General features: G+C 49.1%; 1 protein-coding gene across 1 annotated transcript in view; it reads left to right on the top strand.

Annotated features, from left to right (window-relative positions):
- The first annotated feature begins 24,975 nt into the window (after positions 1-24,975).
- Positions 24,976-27,128, top strand: part of TWIST2 (twist family bHLH transcription factor 2) — a 49,376-nt gene continuing 47,223 nt past the window's right edge. The window contains exon 1 of the mRNA XM_049614557.1: positions 24,976-25,493. Coding sequence (XP_049470514.1) covers positions 24,976-25,458 — 483 coding nt within the window. The 3' untranslated portion in view covers positions 25,459-25,493. The remainder of the gene's footprint in view (positions 25,494-27,128) is intronic.

Below are 27,128 nucleotides of genomic sequence, written 5' to 3'. Positions count from 1 at the left end.
ATCCATCAAAATTGTTGTGACATTTGGACAGAGGCTTCCCAGGGATCCCCAGCAAGATGCCAGATCTTAACCAGAAAAGAAACCAGCATGAATGAGGCTGCAAACACTAAAACACTCAATCCCAGTGCTTTGCACTTACCCTATGATATTGGCCCAGAAGGGAACTGTATTAGTTTCCTATCACTGTTGCAACAAATTACCACAAGCTTAGTGGTTTAAAACAACACAAATGTATTATCCTACAGTTCTGAGGTAAGAAGTCTGAAATGAGTCTCATGGGACTGAAATCAAGGGGGTCAACAGGGTTGTGTTTCTTCTGGAGGCCCCGGGGAAGAATCCATTTCCTGGCCTTTTCCAGCTTCTAGAGGCGCCTGCATTCCTTGGCTCATGGCCACATCACATCATCTGACTTCTGCTTTTGTTGTTCCATTGCCATCTCTCTGACTCAGACTGTCCTCCCTCCCTGTGATTACACTAAACCCACCTCAGTGATCTAGGATCGTTTCCCCATCACAAGACCCTTAACATAATCACATCTGAAAAAGCCCCTTTTCCGAGTAAGGTAACATATTCAGAAGTTCTGTGGACTAGGATGTGGACATCTTAGGGGGTCATTATTCTGCTTCCGTATGAAGAGTGTTCTAACTTAAAGGATGGTTTTGCTCCTTTTGGGAGAGGAATCATGGGAAGTGAAGTTCTGTTAGTCCCAGGGACCACTGTGGGATCAATTGTGGAGAGGAAACAGAGTCATTAAAGGAATGACCTATATTGCTCAAGGAAGTTCATGTGGGAATGAAAATGAGAACACTATCTAATACCTGCATTAGGTTTCACTCTTTTGCACTCCTTATCTTATTCATTACTTCAACTTATTGGGGGTGTACCATTATCACCCCAATGTGTAGAAAAAGATGTAGAGTCTACAAAAGTCCGAGTTACTTGCCCAAGATTGCATCTGTCAGAAGTGGTAGGGCCTGAATATAAATTGATGACTGAATGTGAATCTTTCTCTTTTATGGTGAGTTTAAATATTTCAGAATCATGGAAGCAGAAGTCCCAGATGATGCAAGGAAAGGACAAGAAAAGGAAATAAAAGGTATATAGATTGGGAAGGAAAACATCTGTCTTTATTTGCCGACGACATGAATGTCAATGTAGAAAATCCACAGGAATCTACCAAAACGCCCTCCTGGAATGAATAAGCAATTATAGAGGGGTTGCAGGATATAAGAATACACACAAAAGCCAATCATTTTCTTTTTTTAATGTTTATTTATTTTGACAGAGACAAAGAGAGGAGAGAGACAGAGAGAGAGAATGAGCAAACATGGAGGGGTGGCAGAGAGAGAGGGAGAGAGAATCACAAGCAGGCTCCATGCTGTCAGCACAGAGCCCGATGCAGGGCTCAATCTCATGACTGTGAGATCATGACCTGAACCGAAATCAAGAGTTGGATGCTTAACCGACCAAGTCACCCAGGAGCCCCATTTTCTTATACACCAGCAATGAACACATGGAATTTGAAATTAAAGACACAATGCCATTTACATTAGCACTCCAAGAATATATACAGGTATAAATCTAACAAGATATGTATAAGATCTATATGAAGAAAATTATAAAACTCCAATGAAAGAAATCCAAGAATTAAATAATAAAGGTATTCCATATTCATGGATAGGAAGACTCAATATTGTCCACATGTCACTTCTTCCCAATTTGATCTATAGATTCAATCTTAATTAAACCTCAGCAAGTTATTTTATGGATACCAACAAATGGTTTCTGAAGTTTATATACAGGGGTAAAAGATCCAGAAAAACCAAGATAATACTAAAAAAGAATGAAGGTGGGGAACTGACACTACCCAACTTCAAGACTTACTATAAATCTACAGTAATCAAGATAGTGTTGTATTAGTGAAGAAATAGACAAATAGATTAATGAAACAAAAGAGGAATCCCAGAAATAGAACCACACAAATATAAACTGATTTTTGACAAAAGAACAAAGGAAATACAATGGAGCAAAATAGTTCTTTCAACAAATGGAGCTGAAAAACTGACATCCACATGCAAAAAAAAAAAAAAGTCAGTCTAGACACAAACCTTATACACTTCACAAAAATGACCTTGAAGTGGGTCATAAACCTCAAGAAAAGGGCAAAACTAATTATTAACCTCCTAGAAAATAATGTAGGAGAACACATACACGACTTTGGTTTGACAATGGCTTTTAGGTACAATACCAAAAGCATGATGCATGAAAGAAAGAATTGATAAGCTGAACTTCATCAAAAGTAAAAACTTCTGCTCTACAAAAGACACTATGAAGGGAGTGAGAAGATAAGCCACAGGCTGAAAGAACACATTTGCAAAAGAGACAACTTTTTTAATGTTTATTTATTTATTTTGAGAGAGAGAGTGAGAGAGAGAGAGCACTCATCTGCAAGAACAGAAGGGCAGAGAGAGAAAGAGAATACCAAGAGAGCTCTGCATTGTCAGTGCAGAGCCCGACACAGGGCTCGATCTCTCCAACTGTGAGATCATGACCTGAGTCAGAATCAAGAGCCAGACATTTAACCAACTAAGCCACCCGAGTGCCCCTGCGAAAGAAACATCTGATAAAGAACTGCTACTCAAAATACACAAAGAACTCTTAAAATTCAACAATAAGGAAAAAGATGACCTAATTTTTAAAATGGGCCAAAGACTTTAATAGACACCTCATTAAGGAGGGTATATTGATGGCAAATAAGTTAAGATGCTCTACGTCACATGTTGTCAGGGAAACGCAAATGAAAACACTGAGACACCACACACACCTGTCAGAATGGCCAACATCTAGAACAACACCACCACCAGAAACTCTCATTCATTGGTGGTGGGAATGCAAAATGGTACAGCTCCTTTAGAAGACAGTTTCTGGTTTCTTATAAAGCTAAAACATACCCTTTCCATGTGGTCCAGTAAACATGCTCCTTGGTGTTCACCAAAACGAGTTGAAAACTTACGTTTGCACAAAAACCTCTACATGAATGTTTATAGCAGCTTTATTCATAATTGTAAAAATGGAACAATCAAGAATCCTTCAATGGGTGAATGAATAAATAAACTGTGGTACATCCAGACAATAGAATATTATCCAGCACTCCAAAGAGTTGAGCTAGCAAGCCATGAAAGTACCTGGAGGAAACTGAAACGCATACTACTAAATAAAAGTAGCCAATCTGAAAACACTACATACAGTATGATCACGACTATATATAATTCTGGAAAAAGCTAAACTGTGGAGACAGTCAAAAGATCAATGGTTGGCAGGGCTGGGGAGGAGGCATAAGTAAGCAGAGAGTGGTGGAAATACTCTAATGGTGGATACATTTCACGATCCATTTGTCCAAACCCATAAAAGGCACAACACCAAGAGTGAACCTTAACATACACTATGGGCTTTAGGTGATGATGATGTGTCAGTGTAGGTTTACCAGGTGTAACGAGGGTACCACTCAGGTGGGAGATGATGATAATGGGTGTGCCTAAGCAGGTGCGGAGCAGGGATGTCTGGGAATCTCCTCCTCTCGATTTTTCTGTGGCCCAACAACTAGTCTAAAAAAGAGTCTTAAGATGATCATGAAAGAAGATCCTTCCCATGGAAAGGAGGCATTTTTCATTAGCACTCTGCAGAGGAATGACCTTACTGGAAGGAACCATTAGGTCAAGACCCTCAGATACTGGCATGATGCATTTTGCCTGTGATACAAAGGTCTGTAAGCCCATGATTCATGACGCCAACAATTTCCTGCTGATTCCTCTTAGTCTAAATCAATCTGACAACGTGAATTCTCTGTTTCATGTGCTCTTTAGATCCAGTCTTTTCACAGGACCATGCTTCATGATGTAAGCTGCAGACAATGCAAGTTTGTAAAGTATGATTAATGCGCCATGTGTCAGTGAACGGATCGAAGGTGGTGTGTGTGCGTGCTCTAATATGGTAGGATGTCCTTCCAAAAGTTCAGGGCTCTGGGGCTCCCTTCCCTACAGAGAAGAGGAGGGGAAACACAGCTCCACCGAAGAAAAGGAGGAAAATCAAAGGAAAATTTACACAGGATGAAATATTTTCATGATCCAAAAAGATAAGCAATGTTGGAATGAAAAGAAGAAAGGAGGCAAAGAACAAGCGTGAGCTGCCGTGAGACCAGCACTGGCTTCTCCTCTCTTTCTCTGGAAAGAAGTAAAGACGCCTGATGGCTCCTGGGTCCATACAGAACCCAACTCACAGGTGCTGCTCACCATCTATGTACCGGGTCTCAAACAAATACAGACTCCAGGATAAACCACAAATGTGTGGGCTAGCGGTCCTACTCAATGCAGACTCCAGTTGTAAGAGTTCAGCTTCTCTGCATTCTAGTTTCATTCTGGCAGTGCTGAGCCAGCCCATGACTAGATCCAGGAGGGACCTGGCCACACGAGCCGGCACAAGGGAAAGGACCAAGTACGGGACCTCCCCAAGGCCGCTTCCAAGAGCAGAATCATAGCCAGGGCGAGTGTGGTCCAGTGCTCCAAGGATCCCCTTGGAGTAGGGTGCCTATTTAATTTATTATTCAAAATGACATTTTTGAGAGTGAATGAGAATGCTCTCATACTCACACCGGGATGTGATTCACACTACCCATGAGGTGCCAGTCCCGTGTTGGTGCTGGAGATAGAAGAGGAGGAACAAGGACAGACTGGGGCTCCCTACGGATATGCCTGAGTCACCCTCTGCATGGACAGAGGTGGACAGGGCTCTGTCCATAGGTGTCCTGGATAGGATGCACAGTGTAGGGGTAGGAGGCACTTTATGATACTAGATTTTGGTGGGAAGGAATTCACATTTGGAAAATCCCAGGAATCCCACCTTTAAGAACTTATAAATTATCTCTCCCTAAGACTAGTGACATTATTCTGACAGAGAGACTCATCAGGTACAAGTTGAAGAAAAGCTCTTGCAATGAGTGATTGAGAAGATGACCTCAGGGCTTCTGCTGGCCATGCACAGTCACGGCCTGGTGAGGCAACCACGCCACATATCTTCATGTGTGTGGGACAGTGGCCAGCAGGAGGGCAGCTGTGGTGAGGCCTCATTTGGAGAGGCCTTCAGGATTCAATGAGGGGAGTTCTCTTTCTGCTTGTGTTGTAAAAAGCGCACGAGAACATGTCCTCTCCTCCAACCATGAGAAGAAGGCAGGTAGTCTACAGGATCAAAATTAGTCTTCAGTCCCCGGATAGCTGAGGTCACAAGGCAACGGGTAAACTAAATTGCAAAGTGTGACAAACCTCCTGAGGAGCGTCGGGACACATGGGTGAGTTCACGTTGGGTAGAGCATCGAAGGATGTACTTACCAAACAAGCAGGCAGAAAAGAAACTGCTGAAATCCAGTGGTTGCTTTCCTTTTTTTTTTTTTTTAATTTGACAGAGAACAAGCCAGGGAGGGCAGAGGGAAAGAGAGAATCCCAAGCCCCGGATATGGGACTGCATCCCACGACACTGAGATCATGACCTGAGTTGAAATCAAGAGTCGGACACTCAACCGACAGGGCCACCCAGGCATCCCAGAAATCCAGTGAGTTCTTAAATGCTGAATGTAGGAGTACTGGGTTGAAGGGCGGCCCCCTAGAAGCTCTACCCATGTCCTGATCCATGGAATCTGCTACCCTACTTGGAAAAAGGGTCTTTGCAGATGTAATAGTTACAGATCTTGAGGTGGAGATCAGCCTGGATTGTTCGAGTGAGTCCTGAACCCAGTGACAAGTTTCTTTATAAGGCACACAGAGGAGGGGAAGGACACAGAGGCAAAGGTGACAAGGGGCCGGGGCCAGAGGCAGAGACTGGAGTTGTGTAGGTACAAACCCGAGGATGCCAGCAGGTGCCAGAAGCTGGAAGAAGAGCATCTAGAGAGGGGTCTCCGTGGGGGGCACGGCCCGCCTTCATCTCAGACTTCTGCCTCCAGGGCTTTGAGAGAATAAATTTCTGTTATCTCAAACCACAAAGTGTGTGGTGATTTGTCACAGTGGCACTACGAACGAGTACCCTGTGCTGACATGACAGCGGAGACTGCCTGATAATTCCAGGCACAAGGGGAGTCTGTGCTCAATCACCAACTTTTTTCTCTGGGCCTCTACTGCTTACTTTCAAGAAAGATCAAGGACAGGGAAACAGACCTGAGAATGTTCTCAGCGAGGCACAGGGACGATTCTCCTCCTGCTTCAGGGAGTCTTCTCTGCTGTGGAGCAAAGGCCAAGCTGGGACAGAGCTGGCCCCCAGGGCCCAGGAAGAGATGGTCTGCCTCAGGGGAGAGGAAGGGGCACCATCTCCCCTGGGAAAGCAAAACGGACACTTTTCAAGACCGATGAAACCTGAGTGAATTGATTCCCTGCCTACTTGCACCACAAAGAAATATTAGAGGAAGTTCTTCAGGCAGACACGGTATGAGATCAGCAGTATAAGGCACATATTTGGATCTACGCGAATGGATGAGGACTCTCAGAATTGGCAAAAATGGGTGAACGTAAAATTGTATTTTAATCTTTTTCAAAGATAATCAATTATCCAAAACAAGTAATAACGTGTGGTAGAATTTAAAACATGTATAGACACAAAAACACAAACAGTAAGAAGGTAGAAATGGGGGAGGCCCTGGGGGGGGGCTCAGTCAGTTGAGCTTCTGACTTTGGCTCAGGTCATGATCTCACCGTTTGTGGGTTCGAGCCCCGCGTCAGGCTCTGTGCTGACAGCTCGGAGCCTGGAGCCTGCTTCTGATTCTGGGTCTGCCTCTCTATCTCTGCCCCTTCCCTGCTCACTCTCTCTCAAAAATAAATAAACATTAAAAATTTTTTAAAAAGAAGGCAGAAATGGAAGCATACTGTTGTTGACAGTATTTAAAGATAGATTGCGGTAAAGATGCTTAGTGAGATCTCCAGGACAACCATGTGTGGGAGGGAGAGATTGTAGAAATAAGCCAAATGGAAGGTAGAAGTGAATACACAAAAACATTTAATAAATCTAAAAGAAGGCAAGAAAATAGGAAAAAAGGAACAAGGTACAGATGGAATAGATAGAAAACAAACAAGATATAGATTTAAATTCAACCATATAACTGCTGACATTGAATGTAATCTCTCCATTTAAACATCAGAAACCAATACTGGAAAGAAAGCAAGATCCAACTATGTGCTTTACAAAGCTTTTTAAGATACAAAGACAGCGAGGTTATAAGTAAAGGGATAGAATAAGATATTACATGTAAACACTAATCAGAAGAAAGCTGAAGTGGTTCTATCAGTATCAGAAAGACTAAAATTCAGAGTAAGGACCATCACAAGGAGAAAGCAGAGAGAGGAGCATTTCAAACTGGTTCACTGGTCAGTTCATCAAGAAGTCATGGAAATTCTAGTTGCCCCCGCTGACGAAGCTTCAAATGCATAAAGCAGAAGCTGAGAGTAGTAAGACGAGAAACGGACAAATCCACCATGGTGGTTGGAGATCTCAGCTCCTCTCTCCGTAACTGATAGGGAACAACACATACAAAGTCAGTAAGGCTGTAGAGGATTTGAAAAGCAGTATCGGCCAACGTGACCTAACTGGGCATGTTTCAGAATGCTCCAGCCAATGTTATTTGAAAGTGCACACAGAATATTTGTCAAGATGGAACATATTCTGAGCCATAAACCAAACACAATAAGAGTAAAAGGGTTTAAATAGCACAAAGTACATTTTCTAACCATGGTGCAGTTAACCCAGAAATCAACAGAACAATACTTGAAAAATCCCAATATTTAGCTATTAAACAGTAGGCAGTCCTTAGGTCAAAGAAGAAATACAATATAAATGAGAAAAATATTGGAATTAAAAAATGAAAATGAAAATACGACATATCAAAATCTGTAGGCTGCAGGTGAAGAAGGGCTTAGAGGTCAGCTTATATCATTAACTACTTGCATTGGTAAAGAGGAAAGAAATCAGCTGCCTCCATTTCCATCTTACTGAACTATAAAAAAGGAAAAGAGCAAATCAAATCCAGAGCGAGCAGAAGGAAGGGAATAATGATAATACCAGAAGTAAACAAAATAGAAACAGAAAAACAGCAGGAAAAAAAATCAGTGAAGGTAATCAATTGATAACCACTTATCCAGGCCAAATAAGAAAAAAGAAAGAAAACAAGGTACAGATATTAGAAATGAGGCAGATTGAAAATGAAAGGGATGATAAGAGAAGATTATTAAAACCTCACAGTAATAACATGTGTAACTCAGACGAAATGGACACTTCCTTTAAAGACACAAGCTGCCAAAATTCTCCCAAGAAGAAGCAGATGACCTGAATAAGTCTACATCTAATATAGAAACTGAATTTATCATTGACTTAATTCTGTGGATTCCACAAAGAAAAGCATAGGCCCGTGTGACTTCGTGGACACATATCACCAAATATTTAAGGGAGAAATAACACAAATTTACACAATCTCTTCCAGAAGATAGTAGTGGAGGACACACTCCCCAACCCATTTGGTGAGGCCAATGTTACTCTGTACCCCAACCAAGGAAAGGTATTATGAAGAAAAAAAAATAAACAGACCAATAAACCACATTAGATACAAAGCCCCTTAACAACATATTAACAGCTTGAATCAAGCAATATACAGAAAGGACAGCATATCATGTGTAAACAGGGTTTATACCAAGGATGCAGGTTTGTTTGGCATTTAAAAATCAATGAACAACAACAACAAAAATCAGTTAATGGAATTTGCCATACTAGCAGACTAAAAAGAGAAAACAGTATCACCAACTCACATAGATGGAGTCTGGTAAACTTCAATATTTATGCACCGTTGAAACTCTTAGAAAGCTAAAAATAGAAGAGAGAGCTTCCTCAACCCGATAAAGATAATCCATGAAACACCTCTATCTAACATCATACTCAGCGGCAAAAAAAATGAAAGCTTTCCCTCTGCAGGTGGGACAAAGGCAAGGATTTCCACTCACTGTTTTTTTCAACCTTGGGCTGAAGGTCCTACTCCATGCAATAAGCATGAAAATTCAACAAAAGACACATAGATAAGAAAGAGTGGAAACAACTTACAGACAACAGGATTGTTGATGTAGAAAATCCCGAAGAATTTACACATAAAAAGCTCCTAGAACAGGGAGTAAGTTTAACATGGCCATAAGATCAAATATCCGCGTACAATAGTCAATGCAATGTCTATATACTATCAATGAACAATTCAAAACCAAGAAACTTTGAAAGTTGTATTTACAATGGTGCCAGACCAAAACGCAGAACATAAATAAATGCATAGATATAAATCTACCAATATGTGTACCAGATCTGTTTGCTGAGAAGTGCAGAATACTGGTGAAATAATGAAATAAACCCTACATAAATGCAGATACTCCAAGGGCGTGGATTCAAAGACTCAATATTGTTAAGATCTCACCAAACTGAGCTGTAGATTCAGTGTAATCTCAGTCAAAATACCAGCAGGTTTTTTTTTTTTTTTTGGTAGAAATTCAGATTCTAAAGTTTACATGAAAATGTGAAGGACCTGGAAGAGTCAGGACAACTCTGAAATCAAAGAGCAAAGCTAGAAGACTCCCACTACGTTACTTTAAGACTCACTTTAGAATCACAGAAACCAAGGGGCACCTGGGTGGCTCAGTCGGTTGAGCATCCAACTTCGGCTCAGGTCATGATCTCTCAGTCTGTGAGTTCGATCCCCGTGTCGGGCTCTGTGCTGAAAGCTCGGAGCCTGGAGCCTGCTTTGGATTCAGTGTCTCCCTCTCTCTCTGCCCCTCTCTCACTTGCACTTGGTCTCTCTCTATCTCTCTCAAAAATAAATAAACATTAAAAAAAGAATCACAGAAACCAAGACAGTGTGTTATTAATGTAAAGACAGGCGTACATATTAATGGAACAAAATACAGAGTCTAGAAATATTCTCACACATGTACACTCCCTTGATTTTTGACCAATTTGCAAAGAAAATCAATTGGGAAAGAATAGTCTTTTCAGTAGTGGGTACTGGAACAATTAGACATCAATATGCAATAGAAGTAAACCCAACTATTACCTCACAGTGTGTATAAAAAGTAACTAGGGGCTCCTGGGTGGCTCAGTTGGTTGAGTGTCCGACTCTTGATTTTGGCTTGGTTCATGATCCCCAGGGCTCGTGGAATCGAGCCCCAGGTTGGCTCTGTGTGAATGTGGAGCCTGATTAAGATTCTCTCTTCCTCTTCTCCCCTCCGGATCCCACTCTCTCTCTCTCTGTCTCTCAAAAAAAAAAAAAAAAAAAAGTAACGAGATATGAATCACATGAATCCTGAATACTGGAGCTAAAGCAGTAAAAATTCTAGAATATGTAGAAGACCTTTTTGACATTGAGTCAGGCAAAAATTTCTTAGATGTGATACAAGAAGCACAAACCATAAAAAAGTAATAAATTTGACTTCATTGAAATTGAAAGCTTTGGTTCTTTGAAACGCACTGTTAAGAAATGAAACAGCAATATGAAAACTGGAATAAAACATTAGCAAAATGCATATTAAACAAAGAACTTCTATCCAGAATGGATGGCAAAAAATTTCTTACAATTCAATAGTAAAGAGACAAATGACCGAATCAAAAATGAGCAAAATATTTGAACAGACACTTCACCAAAGAAGACACACAAATGACAAGTAAGTGCATTAAAAGACGTTCATCAAGTCTGGAAATACTTAAAATGTGGAAAACTAAGAAGGCACTCAGAAAATGACAGGGCCATAGCCAAGGAAGGAGGAGCTGGTGTGAAGGGGTCTCGGTGACAGAGTGGGGACAATTGGAACAGTCAAATCAACAGTGGTAGCATTAGATCATGACCCACAGTGTCAAGTAAATACCCTCGAGTCAGTACCAGTACACATAAACATTGAATAAATAAATGGGGGAGAAGACACTGCCCTTCCTCACAGTGGAATTCTAATTAATAATTGTACAAGACATAAGGGAACTAGAAAATCACTGTTATGCAAATAATATGATAATAATTGCAGGCAGGAAGCATAGATAGATGCTAGAGTTGCTGAGTGAAAACAATGAAGAAACATGGGATTTTGCCTAGTCTCTGTGCGTCTCCCCACAAGATAGTTACTAATTTGGAATGAGTAATTTGCTTGCAAAGGAAAAAGTGACCTGACAGTGGAGAAATGTGGTAGATGCCACTGGATTGAGGGATCACACATCGACGTCATGCATCACTCCTGTGGTATTCTTGCCCCACATGCACAGACGCTGTCTAGTTATAAGGAGACATCAGAAGAGGTCACTTTGAGGGACATTCTTTAAAATAACTGACGGGAACTCGTCAAAAGCATTGAAGTCAGGAAAGCCAAAGAAAGAGGAACTGTCACAGGTTAGAGAAAATCAAGGAAATCTGACAGCTAAATGAGAGGTGGGAGCCAGGACTGGATCCTGGACAAGAAAAGGAAGACTAGTGGGAAAACAGGCAAATCAGTGTCTAGATTGGTTAGTTCATGGAAGTGTACCAATGCCCATGTCCTGGTCTCCACAACCACACCCTGGGTTTGTAAGATTAGAGGAAACGGAATCGAAGGCAGAGGGGACTCTGGGCAACTTTTATGTGGATCCAAAGTTGTTTCAGAGTAAGAATAACATTTGGTAGGAAAAAAAATGCCAACTTGATGAGTCATTATGGAAAGATTCTTTAAAACCACAATGAGATACGATGCACCTACTGGATGGCTGAAATGGAGGAGGCTGAAAGTAGCAAGTGCTGACGGAGACGTAGAGGAGCGGACTTTGTTTTTTCGTTTCTTCATCTTGGTGAAATACACTCCGATGATTCCTGTCTGTGTCTGTGCAGGTGTTTCCAGATGAGATTAGCATCTGAAGTGGTAGAGAAAAGCGGGTGGCTCTTCCCCATGTGGGTGAGCCTTGCCCAATCAGCTGAGGGCCTGGACAGAACAAAGAGGTGGGGAAGGGGAGGAATTAACTTCCTTTGCCTCCTGTCCTCACACTCAGACTGAAACGACAGCACCAGCTTTCCTGGTCTCCAGCTTGCAGATGGCATACCGTGGCAGTTCTCAACCCTCATAATTGCTTTAGCCGATTTCTCGTAATGACTATCTTTGGATGTATACATACGTCCTGTTTCTCTGGAGATGACTATTACGGACACATAACATAAAATCTGCCATTAGACAATTACCACATTCATAGTGTTCTGCAGCCATTTCTATCACCTAATTCCAGAATATTTTATCATCCCAATGGAAACCCTATACCCGTTAAACAGTCACTTCCTATTCTGCCCCTCGACCCCCCCCCCCCAAAATAAAATGTTCCTGGGATTTATTTACTCAGTAGGACACACAGACAGAAATGATTGTCATGAAGGAAGAGGTTTTCACACTCACAGATCTATAGAAACAGAAGCAGGGCATGCCATGCAGGGCCACAAGGGGAAGCACCAGGGTCAGCCAGGAGGCAGAACTGGGCAGGGGGACATGGGCAAGAGCCTTTATTATGGTTTTTTCAGGAAAGGCAAGGTGAGGCTGGGTCAAAAAGCTGGCCAGTTGGGCTTGGATAGTTTAATACTTGAGCAGGCTCTGGTCCATCGAGAAGGTTCCTACTTGTCAGTAACTGGCCCTGGGTGATTTGGAGCAAGGAACACTTTGCAGACCCGGAGTCTGATAAAAATGAGGTGTGTGTGTGTGGGGGATGCCCTCAGGGTGTTGGGTTTGCACATCCAAGGTGTACCTACTCTCAGGCAAGTTGTTTGCCATCTTCAGGAATCTGCTAACTCTCTGGGAGGGGCAATCCTCCCCGCCTGAGGTCCCCGAATGTCAAAGCATCATAAAATACAGAAAAAAAAAAAAAAAAAAAACGTGATTGGTAACACCTCCTCCTCCCACCCCCTGACAACTACTAATCTGCTTTCTGTCTCTACAAATTTGCCTGTTCTGGACAATCCATGTGAACGAAACCCTGTGACATGTAACCTTTTTTTTTCCTGGCTTCTTTCATCTAGCACAATGGTTTCAAGTTCCGTCCATGTTGTTGCATGAGTCAGGACCTCACTCCTTCATATACCTGAATCATAATCTGCTGTAGGGTTACACCACACTTTATTTATCTGACCGTCCATTTGGGACGTTTGGGTTATTTCCATATTTGGGCCATTGTGAATAATGCTGCTGTGAACATTTGCGAACAGGGTTTTGTCTGAACACCTGTTTTCAATTCTTTTGAGGATGGACTCAAGGGTAGAGTTGTTGGATCTTATGGTCATGCTATATTTAACTTATTGAGGAGCCACCAAACTGTCATTCACACCCCCTGTGCTATCCTACATTCCCACCAGCAAAGCACGAGGATTCCGATGTCTCTGCATCTTTGCCAACACGTATGAGTTTCTATTTTCTGATCATAGCCATCTGCAGCTGAACCTTTACGCATCATTGGTGGGACACAGCAGATGATCCAGCCATTCTGGAAAGCAGCTCGCCAGTTTCTCCCAAAGTTAAGCACACACGTACATAGGACTCCGTGATCTTGCTCCCAGAAATTTACCTGAGGGAGAAGGAAACATGTCTAAACAATGACCAGAATGCAGCTTTTTTTCACAAATCTCCAAAGCCTGGAAACAACCTGAAGTTCCATCAACTGACGGCTGGATAAACAAACTGTGGTGTCATATAATAGGACACTCAGCAATAAAAAGGAATAAACGTAGATACATGCAACAATGTGGATGAATCCTAAAAGCAATATTCTAAGTGTAAAAAGCCAGACACGAAAGACTATGTCCTGTGTGACTTCATTTTTATGACTTTCTTCAAAAAGCAAAACAGGAACATAAATTAGATCAGTGGTTGTTATTGGCTGGGTAGGGGGCGCAATTGACTGCACAGGGCACCAGGGAACTTTCTGGAGTGATAGAAATGTTCTTGATTGTGAAGGTGGTTCCATATTTGCCCAAAAGTAACCAATTTTAAACTTAACATGGGTACATTTCAGTGTAAATGTATTATGCCTTGAAAAATGGCTTGATTACCTGAGACCCATTTTTCTACCCCATACTTAAAAACATTTTTAAAATGTTTATTTATTCTTTGAGAGAGAGAGAGAGCACATGAGCAGGAGAGGGGCAGAGACAGAGAGACACAGAATCCGAAGAAGACTCCAGACTCTGAGCTGTCAGCACAGAGCCTGACATGGGGCTCGAACTCACGAACCCTGAGATCATGACCTGAGCTGAAGTCGGATGCTTAACCAACTGAGCCACCCAGGTGCCCCTCCATCCCGTACTTTAGACATATACTCTTCCCTGATTTAGTTTGTGGAACATACTTGAGGAGGGTCTCCCTGTCTTAAGTCATGCAACAAGAAAGGTAGAGGAAGTTGTGATCACGTGGGAAACCAGGGGCGGGTTCTGTTTGTGTTTTACTAAATGTTACCAAATCCTTCACCTTCTCTCTTCTCTTCCCCGCAACAATGCTTCCTTTTCATGGAGCTGACCATTCCCCTTAAATTGGAGCATTAAAACAAATCTAGTTATTTGAAGATTCCCATGTCTTGTATTGTTATTGATGAGGTATCAGCATACTACTTGTGGAACTTCCCTAGAAGAAAATACAATATTCCAGATTCCTTACACAAATAAGTTTTAAAATGGAAAATTAGTGCAATCATTTTATTTCTCTGAAATTGCAAACCTCCGTACAGCCCAAATAGGAATGATCATGGTATGAAGTGCTCAGTCGTGAGCTAGCTGCCCGAGGTAGAGGATCGACACCAATCATACGCCCGGAAAGATACAACACAGTTTACACACGGAATATTCCTGTCTGGCTCAGGGAAATAAAGGTGCTACTTTCATGCTTTGATACTGGTGCTCATTAATTTTTCCTCAAGGGGGAAAAAAGAATCGGTCACACAAATAAAATAAAGCTAGCTAGTTTCACTTTATTTTCAGAGTTTAGATAATATCTCCCAGGAGGTTAGGCACGAGAGCCTTTTTGAGGGGGAGGAAGGAAAAGTCATCAGGGCCAGAGAGGAAAGACGGGATTACAGAGAGAAGCCTGGACCAGGCGGGTCTCACAGCCCCGCAGCACTTCCCGTGCCCCCCACCCCCCTTTTCCCTCCAGGGGGCTCCTGGGTTGTTACTTATTCGCCTTCTTTGGGAAGATAAAGAAATAAAGTCAGAAAATGGAGTCAAGTGGAATAATGAACAGTCTTTTTAAAAATGTGTAGCCTAGAGAAGTTATGTCTCACCCCATATCCCCACGTAAACACACACACATGCACACACACACGAACACACTCACATGTACACATGTGCACACACATTCACACTCGAACACAATCACATGCACATACAAGCACATGCACACACGTATACACACAAACGCACTCACATGCACACATGTGCACACACATGAACACACACGAACACACGAGCACACACACACATCTCTCCCACGAATACACAATCACATGCACATACATGCACATGCACACATACACAGGAGCATACATGCACACAAACATTCCCACATGCACACACACGAATACACAATCACATGCACACATGCATATGCACACACACATGCACACACGAACACACTCACATGTGCACGCACACACACGTGAACACAACCACGTGCACACACATTCCCACGTGCACACACACGAATACACAATCACATGCACACACGAGTACACACACGCGTTTCCTTCTTTAAACGCGGACATCCAATTGCTCTCTGTCCTGGTCCCTTGGGAGAGCTCTGCGTCGCGGCTCCCCCTGCTCTGGTGACCTCCATAAAAGAGAAATTTGCCATGCACCCAGAGCCATCCCCTGGACAGACTCCTTCCATGTGTTTTTATGTTCAAGATATCATCAGAGTTTTAACAGACAAGTTTGATGGCAAGTTTAGTCCTTAAAACACTGAAGATCAAACCTATATGTTTATTTCGGTAGGTGTTCAGGACTTAAGTAAAAATTTCAACGAATGAATTGAAAGTTTTCTGAAGGACATTTTAAAATGTTTATATGGTCTTAATTTAAGATCTGCCAGAGCTCAAAAGTGTCGTGTGGCAGACAGACCATAATTTCTAATTATAAAGTATTCGGGACGATAAATTCACATGACCTTTTCAGGAAAGTTTATGGCCAGGCCACAATGGGGCAGGGACTTTATGAGGGGTCAGGGCATGTGCGGTCACCAAAAGCTCCCCTGCACATTATTTAGGCAGATTAAGGAAAATCACACTCCCCAAGGCTTGGAAGCGCCCCCCCACCCTTTCTAAAACACCGCTAAATATCGGAGTGTGGCACGCAGCTTAAGTTCCCAAACAGATTTCAGTTTCTAGACATCGTTATGTTAAGGAAACCTTGACAATCATTCACCCAACCCATTTTTTTTTTCACAAGAGGGGAAACTGAGTCCCATGGAGAGGAAAGGGTGCCATCCCCTGGTCGTGGACAGAAAGCAGAATCCTAACTCCTCTCCATCCCGCTCTGTTTCTGCCCTTCTGCCCAGCCTGGTTGTGGTTGAGTTTTTACTTTTTTTCCTTACATGATAAAGTAGTTTATCACGATAAACTTGGGCCAGAGAGGAAAGACGGGATTATAGAGAGTTCGTGTGTGTGTGCATGAGTGTGAATGTGTGTGCACATGTGTAGATGTGAGTGTGTTCGTGTGTGTGTATGTGTGTGTGTTTATCGTTCCTAACACGATAAAGTTTAGATTCCAGTTTTTAACGAGTGTATCTCAAAACAGAAGCATAATTATAGACAGCAAGAGGAGAAATGGGTGTATGGAACCTCCCTGCTTAATTCCAAACCTAATTTGGGGGGATTCCGAATCATGGTAACAGAAGTCAAATCCTGCAGCTTCTCCCTCTTAAACCCTCCTTTGCCCTGCCCCTGCCCCACCTCGGCCCTGACCTTCTTCACTTTCTCAGTTCCCTGGTTCTGTGGTTCCGTGGTTCCCTATTTCCCGGGTTTTATGGTTCTGTGGTTCCATGTTTCCATGGATCCCTAGTTCTGTGGTTCTGTGGCTCCCTTGTTCCCTGGTCCTACGGTCTATGGTTCCCTAGTTTCCCAGGTCTGTGGTTCTATGGTTCGCTGGTTCCTGTTTTCCCAGTTCCATGGTTCTGTGGTTCCCTGGTTCCTCTGTTCATTGGTAGGCTGGCTGGGCTTTTGCAACAGCCTCTTAGTCGGCTGTTATCTTTCAGCTGTTCCCATAATAAAAGCTGGTCGTGACGTCTTTCCTTAGACCCCTCCTTTGGTTCGCATTGCCTCCACAAGGGAATCCAAACTCAGTAGCTGGTCCTATGAGACCCTTGAGAGCTTGGCCTCACTCAAGCTTCCTCTGTGGTGCCTCTGCACACCACAGCGGACTCCCCTTGTTTGTGGGTCCCGCGTCTCTCCCAGTGGGAACTCCCCCACCCACAGGGGCCCCCAACCTGCCCTTCTGGTCCCATCCCATCATGACAGCAAGCATACAACCCAGCTGGTTTATCATGTCTCCCAGGCCCCAGGACACATGGGGAAAGCCCAGCCAGTCAGGGTCCCGTGCCCGACTTCTCTGCTGGAACAAGAGGGAAGATTATATTTAATAAGCATTGCTGTTCCTGGAGGATATGACCCTACGTGCCCCCGTCATCTTGGGGCACAAAGGACGACCCCTCTTGTACCAAGAGAGAGCGAGCTTCACACAGAGGGAAGCAGAGCTGAAGGACAGAAGGAGAAGAGACACAACAGCATTGAAACTCCTGGATCCAGCTAAGCCTGAAGCCAGCCTGAGCCTGAGCTTCCTCAGTAGTGAACCAACAGATTCCTTTTTTGTTAAGCAGGTTTGGGGTATATTTTTATCACCTGCGGCCAAGGAGTACTGGCCACTGAGCCCCTGAGCTCTCAGCCACAGGGACATCCCCACTGCAGGGACACCACCGCGCTTCACCCCTCTGGGTCTTGACACATTTTTATCTCTTTGTCTGAACGCACTTCTCTCTCCTCTCATGGCCAACTTACTCCACCTTTGCTGATGTCTTTCCCGGCTCCCCACGCCCACCTGTCCCACTCGCCCAGGCTTCTCCGCAGTCTGGTTCATTCTCTTCTACGCCCCTCACGGGGCTGCACTCTGCATGCACTCTCTGTTTACGTGGCTCCTACTGCACTTCTTAGCACCCTATTAAACACAGAGTGAGACTTAATTTAAAGGCACTGAATAAATAATCTCCTGTATTTTGTTAATTTCTTCCTCCAGTGCACCACGAGGTGTATGCTGCTCTTACTAGGGAGTAACCAGAGTACAGTGGTGAGGGGAGCCGTCCCCCACGAGTCCTACTTTCTGTCCATCCATCAGTCAACAGCCTCTGCTGGACTCCGTCTGAAAGTGCGAGGTTTGGGGAGGAGAGGCTGGGGCCAGGGTGGGCGAGGGAGAAGGGAAGGCAGAAGATGTGAACGACAAATTTGAAGGTTAAAAACAAATAGGGCGGGACGGTGAGAACTTAACTACTTGAGCAAACTTCTATTCACATGATATTAAACCACGGAGATGAGGTCTCCATTCGGATAATCAGGACTTGCATTTCTTAGTTGCATTTCTTGCAAGGGAGTTGGGGGGTGGACAGCATGCCTTCCTGATTCGTGAATTAAAGTTAAGTGAAATTAAATCCAGCCTCCGCTAGAACAACAGTGGGTGGTAACCTCAAAATCCATGCAGTTGTAAGGCTTCTGGCAGGACCTGGAGGCAGGCCTGGGCGGGGGCAGAGGGTACCCAGCACCACTGGGCACACGAGTGCCTGTCGGTGGAATAGAATGGGGGAGGGAGGGGCTGGCTTTCACAGCCCTGGGTCGCTAGGTGGGGTTTCGCTTCTGGCCCCAGCCTGCTGCATGTCACCGGGTCTCCTATCCTGAAGGGATCGGCAGGGAATAGTTGCCGATCAGAGCTGTGGAGGCCGAGGGACCCAGGGCAACCTGGCTACCAAGGCCCCCTGGAACCCTGCAAGGTGTGCAGGAAGAGGGCCAAGCTTCCTGCCTCCTGCTCTCTGCACCTGCATTTTAGCTCCTGAACAATGATCTCAAGCAATTTCCAACTGAAAACAACAGCTTGCGCATATTATTTCTGGTTTCTCCTTAAATCCCTATAAATTGGGCTAAAGGAACAGAAAAGGCGAAAACCCAGATTGCAAAGAAAACAGGAGAGGAGTCCACAGCGGGCTTGTCTGGGCAGGTGGAAGGAGGAGTGTCGACTGACTCAGTGGACCACAGAGACCAGAGCCCAGGTGGAGGGCACAGCCCGGAGAGCGAGCTGGCTGAGCCCCCCTCAGAAGCATCCCCACCTCTCAGCCAATGTCAAGAGCAGATGTGTCTGCTGGATTCTCCCCCCCCCCCCCCCCGCCAGCCCTTCCTGAGAGGCCAGGGCAGGCCTTCTCCCCAACCCTGGAGGGAGCTGGATGTGACCCTGGAGAATCGAAGGCAGACAGGGCTCAGATCGGGGTGCCAGGCGGTGCTGAGAGGAGAGGAAGTGGGAGGGTCTGCACTGAAAACAGGCAAATGTGTGAAAATCCACATTCTGAATGGCCGGAGCTCAGCCTGGGCCTTTTCCCTTCCTGCACACCAGGGCCCTGGAGCCCAGGCCGAGGCTCTAGGGCAGGAGGTAGAAGAATGCTTCTCTGGAGAGAAAGGAAACAGTGACGAATACCGGGGCCCCCCAGATGTGACTGGGCCCCCAGCTGATTGTCCTAGAGTCAGTCTAGGAGCGAGAACAGGCTCCTTGACCAGCACGCACACACACGCACCTGCACAGGGCCTCACCTACACACACACACACGCACACACATACAGGCACGCATACAGGCACATACACACATACACACACAGGCATGCACACACACACGCACACACCTGCACAGGGCCCCACCTACACACAGACACACAGAGGCACACACACACGCACACACACACACAGAGCTGCCAATCAACTTTTCAGTCAAACTCTTGAATCTGGGCTTGGCCGTGTAATTGACATTAGCTCAGGGGCAGATCGGCAAATTCCATAGAGGCAAAGGCTGGAGAACGCTGTGGGTGAGTCCCGAGGACACAGTGAGAATGGGTGGGAGCCACCTGCTGTGGAAGCCACCTGGAGAGAGCAGAGTTGACGGCCTCTCAAGCGGATCTGTGACCAAAAGCGTCTCAGGCAAGGGGCACGAGGGGACCCCAGGCAGGGCTGACAAAACCCACCCAGCCGAACACAGTGCGCTCTGCCAGCCGGCTCAGGTGGGGCGAAGGCAAGGGGCGGCATGTTCAGTTGCTAAGTTCGTGCACGGTTCACCATGTGACAGTAGAAATGATGCCGCCTTGAAGGCTGTGAGGAAGCCAGCCAGGTGGCCGTCCCGGGGCAGACAGTTCCAGGTAGGCTCACGCAAGAGTCCAGGTGCTGTGTGGGGATAGGGGTGGAGTGAGCCCGAGCCCCAGGACAGGATATCAGGACGGTGACAGGGCATTATCACTGTCACGCTGACCAGCTTTCCGGATCGCGGTAACCACAGGCTTTTACAAAAAGTGAGACAGGCCCTTTTGGGGTTCTGAGAACAGGAGCGTCAGACCGGACTGCATCTGTGTGACACCATTTAACCTGTCCAAGGAGCCTGCGCTGGATTCCTGGGCACTGGCCGCCGAGTCCGGAGGCTGGAGATTTGGTAGGAATCCCTCATGTTGGTTGGCATGGATGAGGTTTGCAAACTGATGATGTAATAATCCTACTGTTCCACCCTCATTTATTATCTGGGGGACATCTGAAGGACTCTTGTTACTCTGAAGTGTGATTTGGTAAGAAAGCCTGGCTAGGTGCTGCCTCTTTTCCTTCACTCCCCAGTTTCCAGAATCATGACTGCGTTTCCCATCACCGGCCAAAGATGGCCAGTAAGTCTTTTATTTGACTAACATTATACACGCATGGATTTTTACCATTTGCTGTGTTTCTGCCCGTCACAGTTTTTGCTCTCACCGATGCCTACCCGGCACTATCTTTGGCCAATGGAGGCCTCTTTCGACGCATTCCCGAGTCCTGCCGTGACCGCTTCCGTGTTTTCTGGCGCAGGAAGATACCCTCCGCTCATCTCGCACATGTTTCCCCCACACCTGAAGTCAGCCATTTCTTCCAGAACACTATCTGAGCCCTCGTGGCTCTCGTTGCCACCAGATGGATCAACCTTTCTAGGTCTTTCCAGTGGTCAGGGTCAGGAAATGCACTGTTTCAGAGATAACACATCACGAGTTCATACTGATACTCCAACATGGGACGCTCTTGCCTAATTTGTTTCATTTCATATTTGTATCTCTTTTCTTTTAGGCTGGAGATCTTGATTCCCACAGACGGAAACATACCAGGTGACGGGCGTTAGCTCACAGGTTCAGAATGACAACAGCAATACTGTCACCAGAAACATGAACGCTGAGGACACGTGAAGTCCTTTTTGCCTTTGCAGTGTATGCCGTTAGGGCTACAGAGTCAACTCCCGTGTTTACGGCCACCTTCAGTGATTCCTGTGCCCGGGGGGAGCCCCAGAGATGATACAAAATCGTCTACATTGTCTGATTCTGCTTTCGACTTTTAGGGTTTTTTAAAAAATATTTTTCATTCTGATTTAATTTTTTTATAACTATGTAAAACATCCGTATGATGCCAAAGTCAAATTTATAAACCAAAGTTTATGCGGAAGAACGTGGCTTGTGTCCCAGACCCCGACACCCTGTTCTCTCTCTCCCATTCTATTTATGCCATTTATTTCCACTGTGGCGTTTTATGGAAATGTGGTGTATATCCCAAGACAAAAAACTCATAAGGTGAGTTTGTTGCAAGAACAACTTTGATTTGATCTTAAAGGCACACAAGTGTGTCAAAGGACAACGTTGGCCCACATTACAAGTGAACGTTAACGCTGTCAAGAACCCTCACGTCCTGGGGAGGGCCCTAGTGCACCCCTTCCAGACCCCAGTCCAGAGGTGGGGGGGTGGGGGCTCGGGCAGGGCTCCTTTGTAGAGAATGGCCCGGCCTGCACTGGCTGGTCCACACGGGAAGTGACTTATCAGAGGCCACGCTAAACCTGCCAGGGAGCTGAGTAAGCAGGCTCGGGGCAGAGCTCGAGCTCACTTCCAGATCGTGCCGCAGCACTGGGGCTCCTGCCTTACTGCACCCGGAAAACAGTGGTTCTAGAACCACCCTGGAATCCGGGGTCTGCTGCCCTGGCAGGGCCACGCCTGCTGTGCTCCCTCCTGAAAACTGATGCTCACACCCAAACTCTAGGCATCCAGGGGACCACACACTGTGCTGCCCAGCAAAGCCAAACACATCCAGCACCAGACTACAGGACTGGGCAGAGTGGACGGCCCTCCTCCCCCTACACATGCCACCAGAGTGCTCCTGCAGCCCAGGGCCTGCCAAGGTCGGAGGAAGGTCATCTTGGCCTGCCATGCCCCGCAGTTTGAGAAGCAACAGAAGAACGATGGAAGGAGAGTGGGCACCCAGCTGCCACATGCACGGGGAGGAAGTGTTGAAATGGTAGAAACAGAATGTTGAAATGGTAGAAACAGAATGACCACCAACACTGGTCAGAGGCGCTTCTGAGTGATGTCTCAGGGGGATGTTCTTAAGGCCATTTTTGAAACGAGACTCTTGCCTATACGGGATGTGTGGCGTGGACGTTAGGTTTCAGCCCTTTGTCAGTGTGCCTCTAGCCTGCCTGGGTTACCGCTGCGATGTAGGCAGATGACTGACTCTTAGACCTGACTTCTAGAAGGTGTCCTGCTGCGGATCACCAGGAGGAGACACAGAGATGGGGGCGGGGGGCGGGGCAGACTCCAAGGGCAGGATCTGCCGTCTCCAGCTTGGGGAGCCTCCAGCGTGGGGAGTCTGTCACGGGGCTGATTTAAGCTGGGCCAGCACGGGGGCCTGGGTCTTCGGCCTCCCCAGACGTAGGGACACATGGAGTTGGAAAAGGGCAGCAGATCGCTGAGGTCCTGCGGTGAGCCAGGCAGAGGGTCCAAGGCGAGTCTGGGAAGGAGCAGCAAGCCCTGGAAAGCCTGTGCCTCGCGCCGGCAGGACGGGTGGGAAGCAGGCTTCCCTCTTGGCCTCTTTGGTTCCTCACATTTACTTTCTAAGTTTAGAGAACGATACAGAAAGCCAGATCAACTGCGGGCCTTCCCAGAGCAGGGGAAGGGGCGGTCTGGCGGGGTGGGGCTGCGCGAGCCAACTGGGCAGGACCCTTCAGTCACAGGATCATGAAGCCAGCGGGTGGGTCAGAAACTGCCAACGGCCACCTCTGTGCGAGGGCCTGAACTTCCCAGGCCTCTGCTCCGCTCACTGCTAGGGAAATGATCCCTTGAGCGGCCCGCGGGTTTCCTAACGCGGTGGTCGCGGCCCGCCCGGCGGCCCAGGAGCCGCGGAGGCCCAGCGCTCCGCCGCCCCGAGTTCAACTTCAATAAAAGGGCCCAGCCCGCCCTTGATCACGCGGCTTGCCTGACAGCCCGGCTCAGGCCCGGGCCTAATTGAGCCCGGGTCACCTGGGAATAGGTTCAAAGGCATCAAAGCCGTAAACCACCTCCAGGCCCCGAGCCAGAGCGGCCTGGCGAACAAAGAGCCCCCCGGACCACTTCAAACGCGCCCGCGCGCGGCGTCCAGATGGCGCGGGGCCGGGGTCCGCGGTGTCGCCCGCCGAGGCCGGGCCCCGCGCTCCCGCCGCCCCGCGCCCTCCTGGCCGCAGGCGCCCGGCGCAGGGGAGGCGGCGCAGCTCCCCACACTGCCCTCCGTCCCCACGCCGGCGCGCGAAGCAGAAGGGGAGCGCAGAGGCTGGGACCCCGCGCGAGGGGCCTGAAGATCGCCCCCGCCCCGCACCCGGCATCGCGGGCAGGGCCGAGCAGGTGGGCGCGGTGGGCACCGGGCGCTCCCGCAGAGGCTCGCGGCTGCGGCGCTCCAGTGAGAAAGCACTTAGAAGGAGGGTCTGCAAAGGGCGTCGGGGCCGGGGATCCCCAGAAAGTCAGGGTGGGAAACCACAGCGGACACAAAGCCTGGGCAGAGCCGGCGCGCGTGGCCTGATTCCCGCGGCGCGCGCGAGGCCAGCGGCATCTCCGCGGGCTCCCGGGTGTCCGCACGCCCGTAGTCCGGGCGCCGGGACCCTTGGCCGCGCACGTCCTCCACCCCGGGCTGAGGGTGAGGGTCGCCGCGCGGGCTCGCGGCGCGCCCGGGGGCGGGGGTTGGGCAGCCAAGGAGCGCACAGGCCGGGGCACCCCCGGGGGCTCCCCGCCTGGTCCTCACCTCCTGGGAGCGGCCTCTAGGGTAGGACTCGGCTCCCGCGCCCCTCGCGCCCTCGCGCCCCCGCGCCCTCGCGCCCCCGGGAGATCCCGCAGCCTCGGCGGAGCCGGATCTGCACGTTAAGCGGCAGACAAAGCGGGTCCGCGATGCCCAGGGCGCCGGGCGGCCGGAGGGTGGTCGGATCCCGGGGTGGGGGCGCGCGCGGCGCGCGAGAGGGCCCGGCCTCCGGGGTGCCCGCCGCGGCCGGGGCCGAAGGGGGAGGCAAAACTGAAAGTGCCGCGCCGGGGGGCGGGGGCGGCCGGCGAAGGCCCCAGAGCTCGTCCTGCCCCCGGCCGCCGCGGCCAATCAGCGCGCCGCCCTCGCTCCTGACAACTATTTAGCAACCCAGCCCGGCTAGAGTTTCCAAAAAAGTTAGAATAACTTCCTCTCCCGGAGACCTCGGTTTCGCACGAGCCGGCCTTGAAATCAGAGCCTTTCCAGCAGCTCCGGGAGCGTGTGCTCGGCGACCGCGGGCTTGGCCAGCGGCGCGCGCTCGGCGCCCGGCGCCCCCCCCCCCCCGCCCCCCGCCCCGCGCCCCCCGCCCCCAGCCCCAAGCGCGCCGGGCGGGCGCCATGGAGGAGGGCTCCAGCTCGCCCGTGTCCCCCGTGGACAGCCTGGGCACCAGCGAGGAGGAGCTCGAGAGGCAGCCCAAGCGCTTCGGCCGGAAGCGGCGCTACAGCAAGAAGTCGAGCGAAGATGGCAGTCCGACCCCGGGCAAGCGCGGCAGGAAGGGCAGCCCGAGCGCGCAGTCCTTCGAGGAGCTGCAGAGCCAGCGCATCCTGGCCAACGTGCGCGAGCGCCAGCGCACCCAGTCGCTGAACGAGGCCTTCGCGGCGCTGCGCAAGATCATCCCCACGCTGCCCTCGGACAAGCTCAGCAAGATCCAGACGCTCAAGCTGGCCGCCAGGTACATAGACTTCCTCTACCAGGTCCTGCAGAGCGACGAGATGGACAATAAGATGGCCAGCTGCAGCTACGTGGCCCACGAGCGCCTCAGCTACGCCTTCTCCGTGTGGCGCATGGAGGGCGCGTGGTCCATGTCGGCCTCCCACTAGCGCCGCGCCACCCACGTCCGGACCCGCGCGCCAGGGTAGGTGCTGCGCGCGCGACCGGCGCCCTCCGCGGCGGGGGGGGGGTGGGGGGGGGGGGGGGTGGGGCGGGAAGGGGGTGTGGGGGGACGGGCGGCCCGTGCCGCCCTCCTCGGGGAGGCCCCGCGGCCCGCGGCCGCGTGCTCGGGGTGCGTGTTGACTCGCGGCGGCAGATGGGGGTCGGCCGGGAAGCTCCCGGGTCCCAGGGGCACCCTTGCGGCCTCTTGCAGACTTCCCCGCCGGGTGTCAGTCGGCGGTGGGGTGGGGTGGCGGCCGGTGACAGGCGTCCTTCCCCATCCTTGGCGCCTGTGGGTGACTGTCGGGGGAGAGGGCATCGGAGGAGCCGCGGGCGGGCGGCCGGCAGGGGCGGAGGGACGGGAAGCCTCTGCCCGGTGCGCCCTGCGGGGCCGAGGCCGCGCGGGAGGCTGCCGGAGCCGGGCTGCGCCGGGCGGCGGCTTCGCCCTCTGCCCGCGGAGCCGCGGGGCGCGTTCGTGGTGCGGACGCGCGGCTCTCGCGGACTTCGGGAGCCCGGCCGGCCGGGAGGGGCGCAGAGCCGCGGGCCGGCGGCCAGGCTGTCCCGGGGAGGGCGGGAGGACGCTGTCCTGCGCCGGCGGCTCCGGGGCCGCTGCGGCGGGACAGCCCGGGGCGGCCCTGCCCGGGAGCGCGGGGGACAGGGCCGGGACCGGGGCGCCGAGACCGCAGCGCCTGGGCCGGGGGCGGCCCTGGACGAGGCGGTGGCGGGCGGGGGGCGGGGGGGGGTCGGAACCCCGTGGCCCGCAGGCAGGTGGAGCCGGGAGCCTCTGGTTCCAGCCTTGAACCTGGAGAGTCCGGGACGGGGCTCTGCCCGCGCTGCGTCCCGGCCTCGCAGCGTCGCGCGACGGGGCCGGGCTGGGAAGCGGGGTTGCGGGAAGGGACAGGCGGGGCGGGCCAGGCCCCGAGCGGGAGGAGGCGGAGGGGACGCAGCCGCCCAGAGCCTTGGAAATTCTGGTTTGCTCCGGAAGAGCGCTCAGGGCGCCCTGCACCGGCTCCCTTTCAGGAGACACCTTGGAAGTCCCTTTAGACCAGCTTAACTCCGGAGGCGCCGTCCTTTCCAGAAGGCTCGGTGAGGCCGGTGGGCATCTCCCTTCCAAAGGACCCTCTTGGGCAATGGGAGGGTGCAAGATATATTGGGGGAGGGGAGGGTAGAAATCCTCACTACCTCGTATGCTTCGGTTTCGTGTTCATTGTTCATCTCGCAGTGTTTTTCTAAGTCTCTGCTTCACACAGAAGGAATTTAGATTAATCCTGAGCGTGCCCCCGCCCGTGCTCCCAAACATATCTATTTCTTTTTTTATGTGGGTCTCTAATATCTCCAAATGTTTTTGCTGTGGCCACGCAAGGCCCATCCAGCACAGGTGGATTTTTAAAAAGTTCTTATTTCTGTGCCACTGAAAATTCTTTTGCTGAAACAGCCCCCTAAGATAACGATTGTTTTATAGGTTTTTTAAAAAAGGATTTTTAGTGGAGAATAACACGGGCATCTTCTCGTATCTTTGTCAAAAACAGATGGAAAGTTTCTCAATCACATATTTTTCTAGGGAAGAAAGTTTGGATTGGCTGAGCAGTAAAATGCTACAGGGGGTTAATACATTAATTCT

This window comes from Panthera uncia (assembly GCF_023721935.1).
Source record: "Panthera uncia isolate 11264 chromosome C1 unlocalized genomic scaffold, Puncia_PCG_1.0 HiC_scaffold_3, whole genome shotgun sequence".
In the NCBI taxonomy this organism is placed as follows: Eukaryota; Metazoa; Chordata; class Mammalia; order Carnivora; family Felidae; genus Panthera; species Panthera uncia.
Note: the sequence above shows the minus strand (reverse complement) of the source record. Positions and strands in the feature narration are given on the sequence as shown.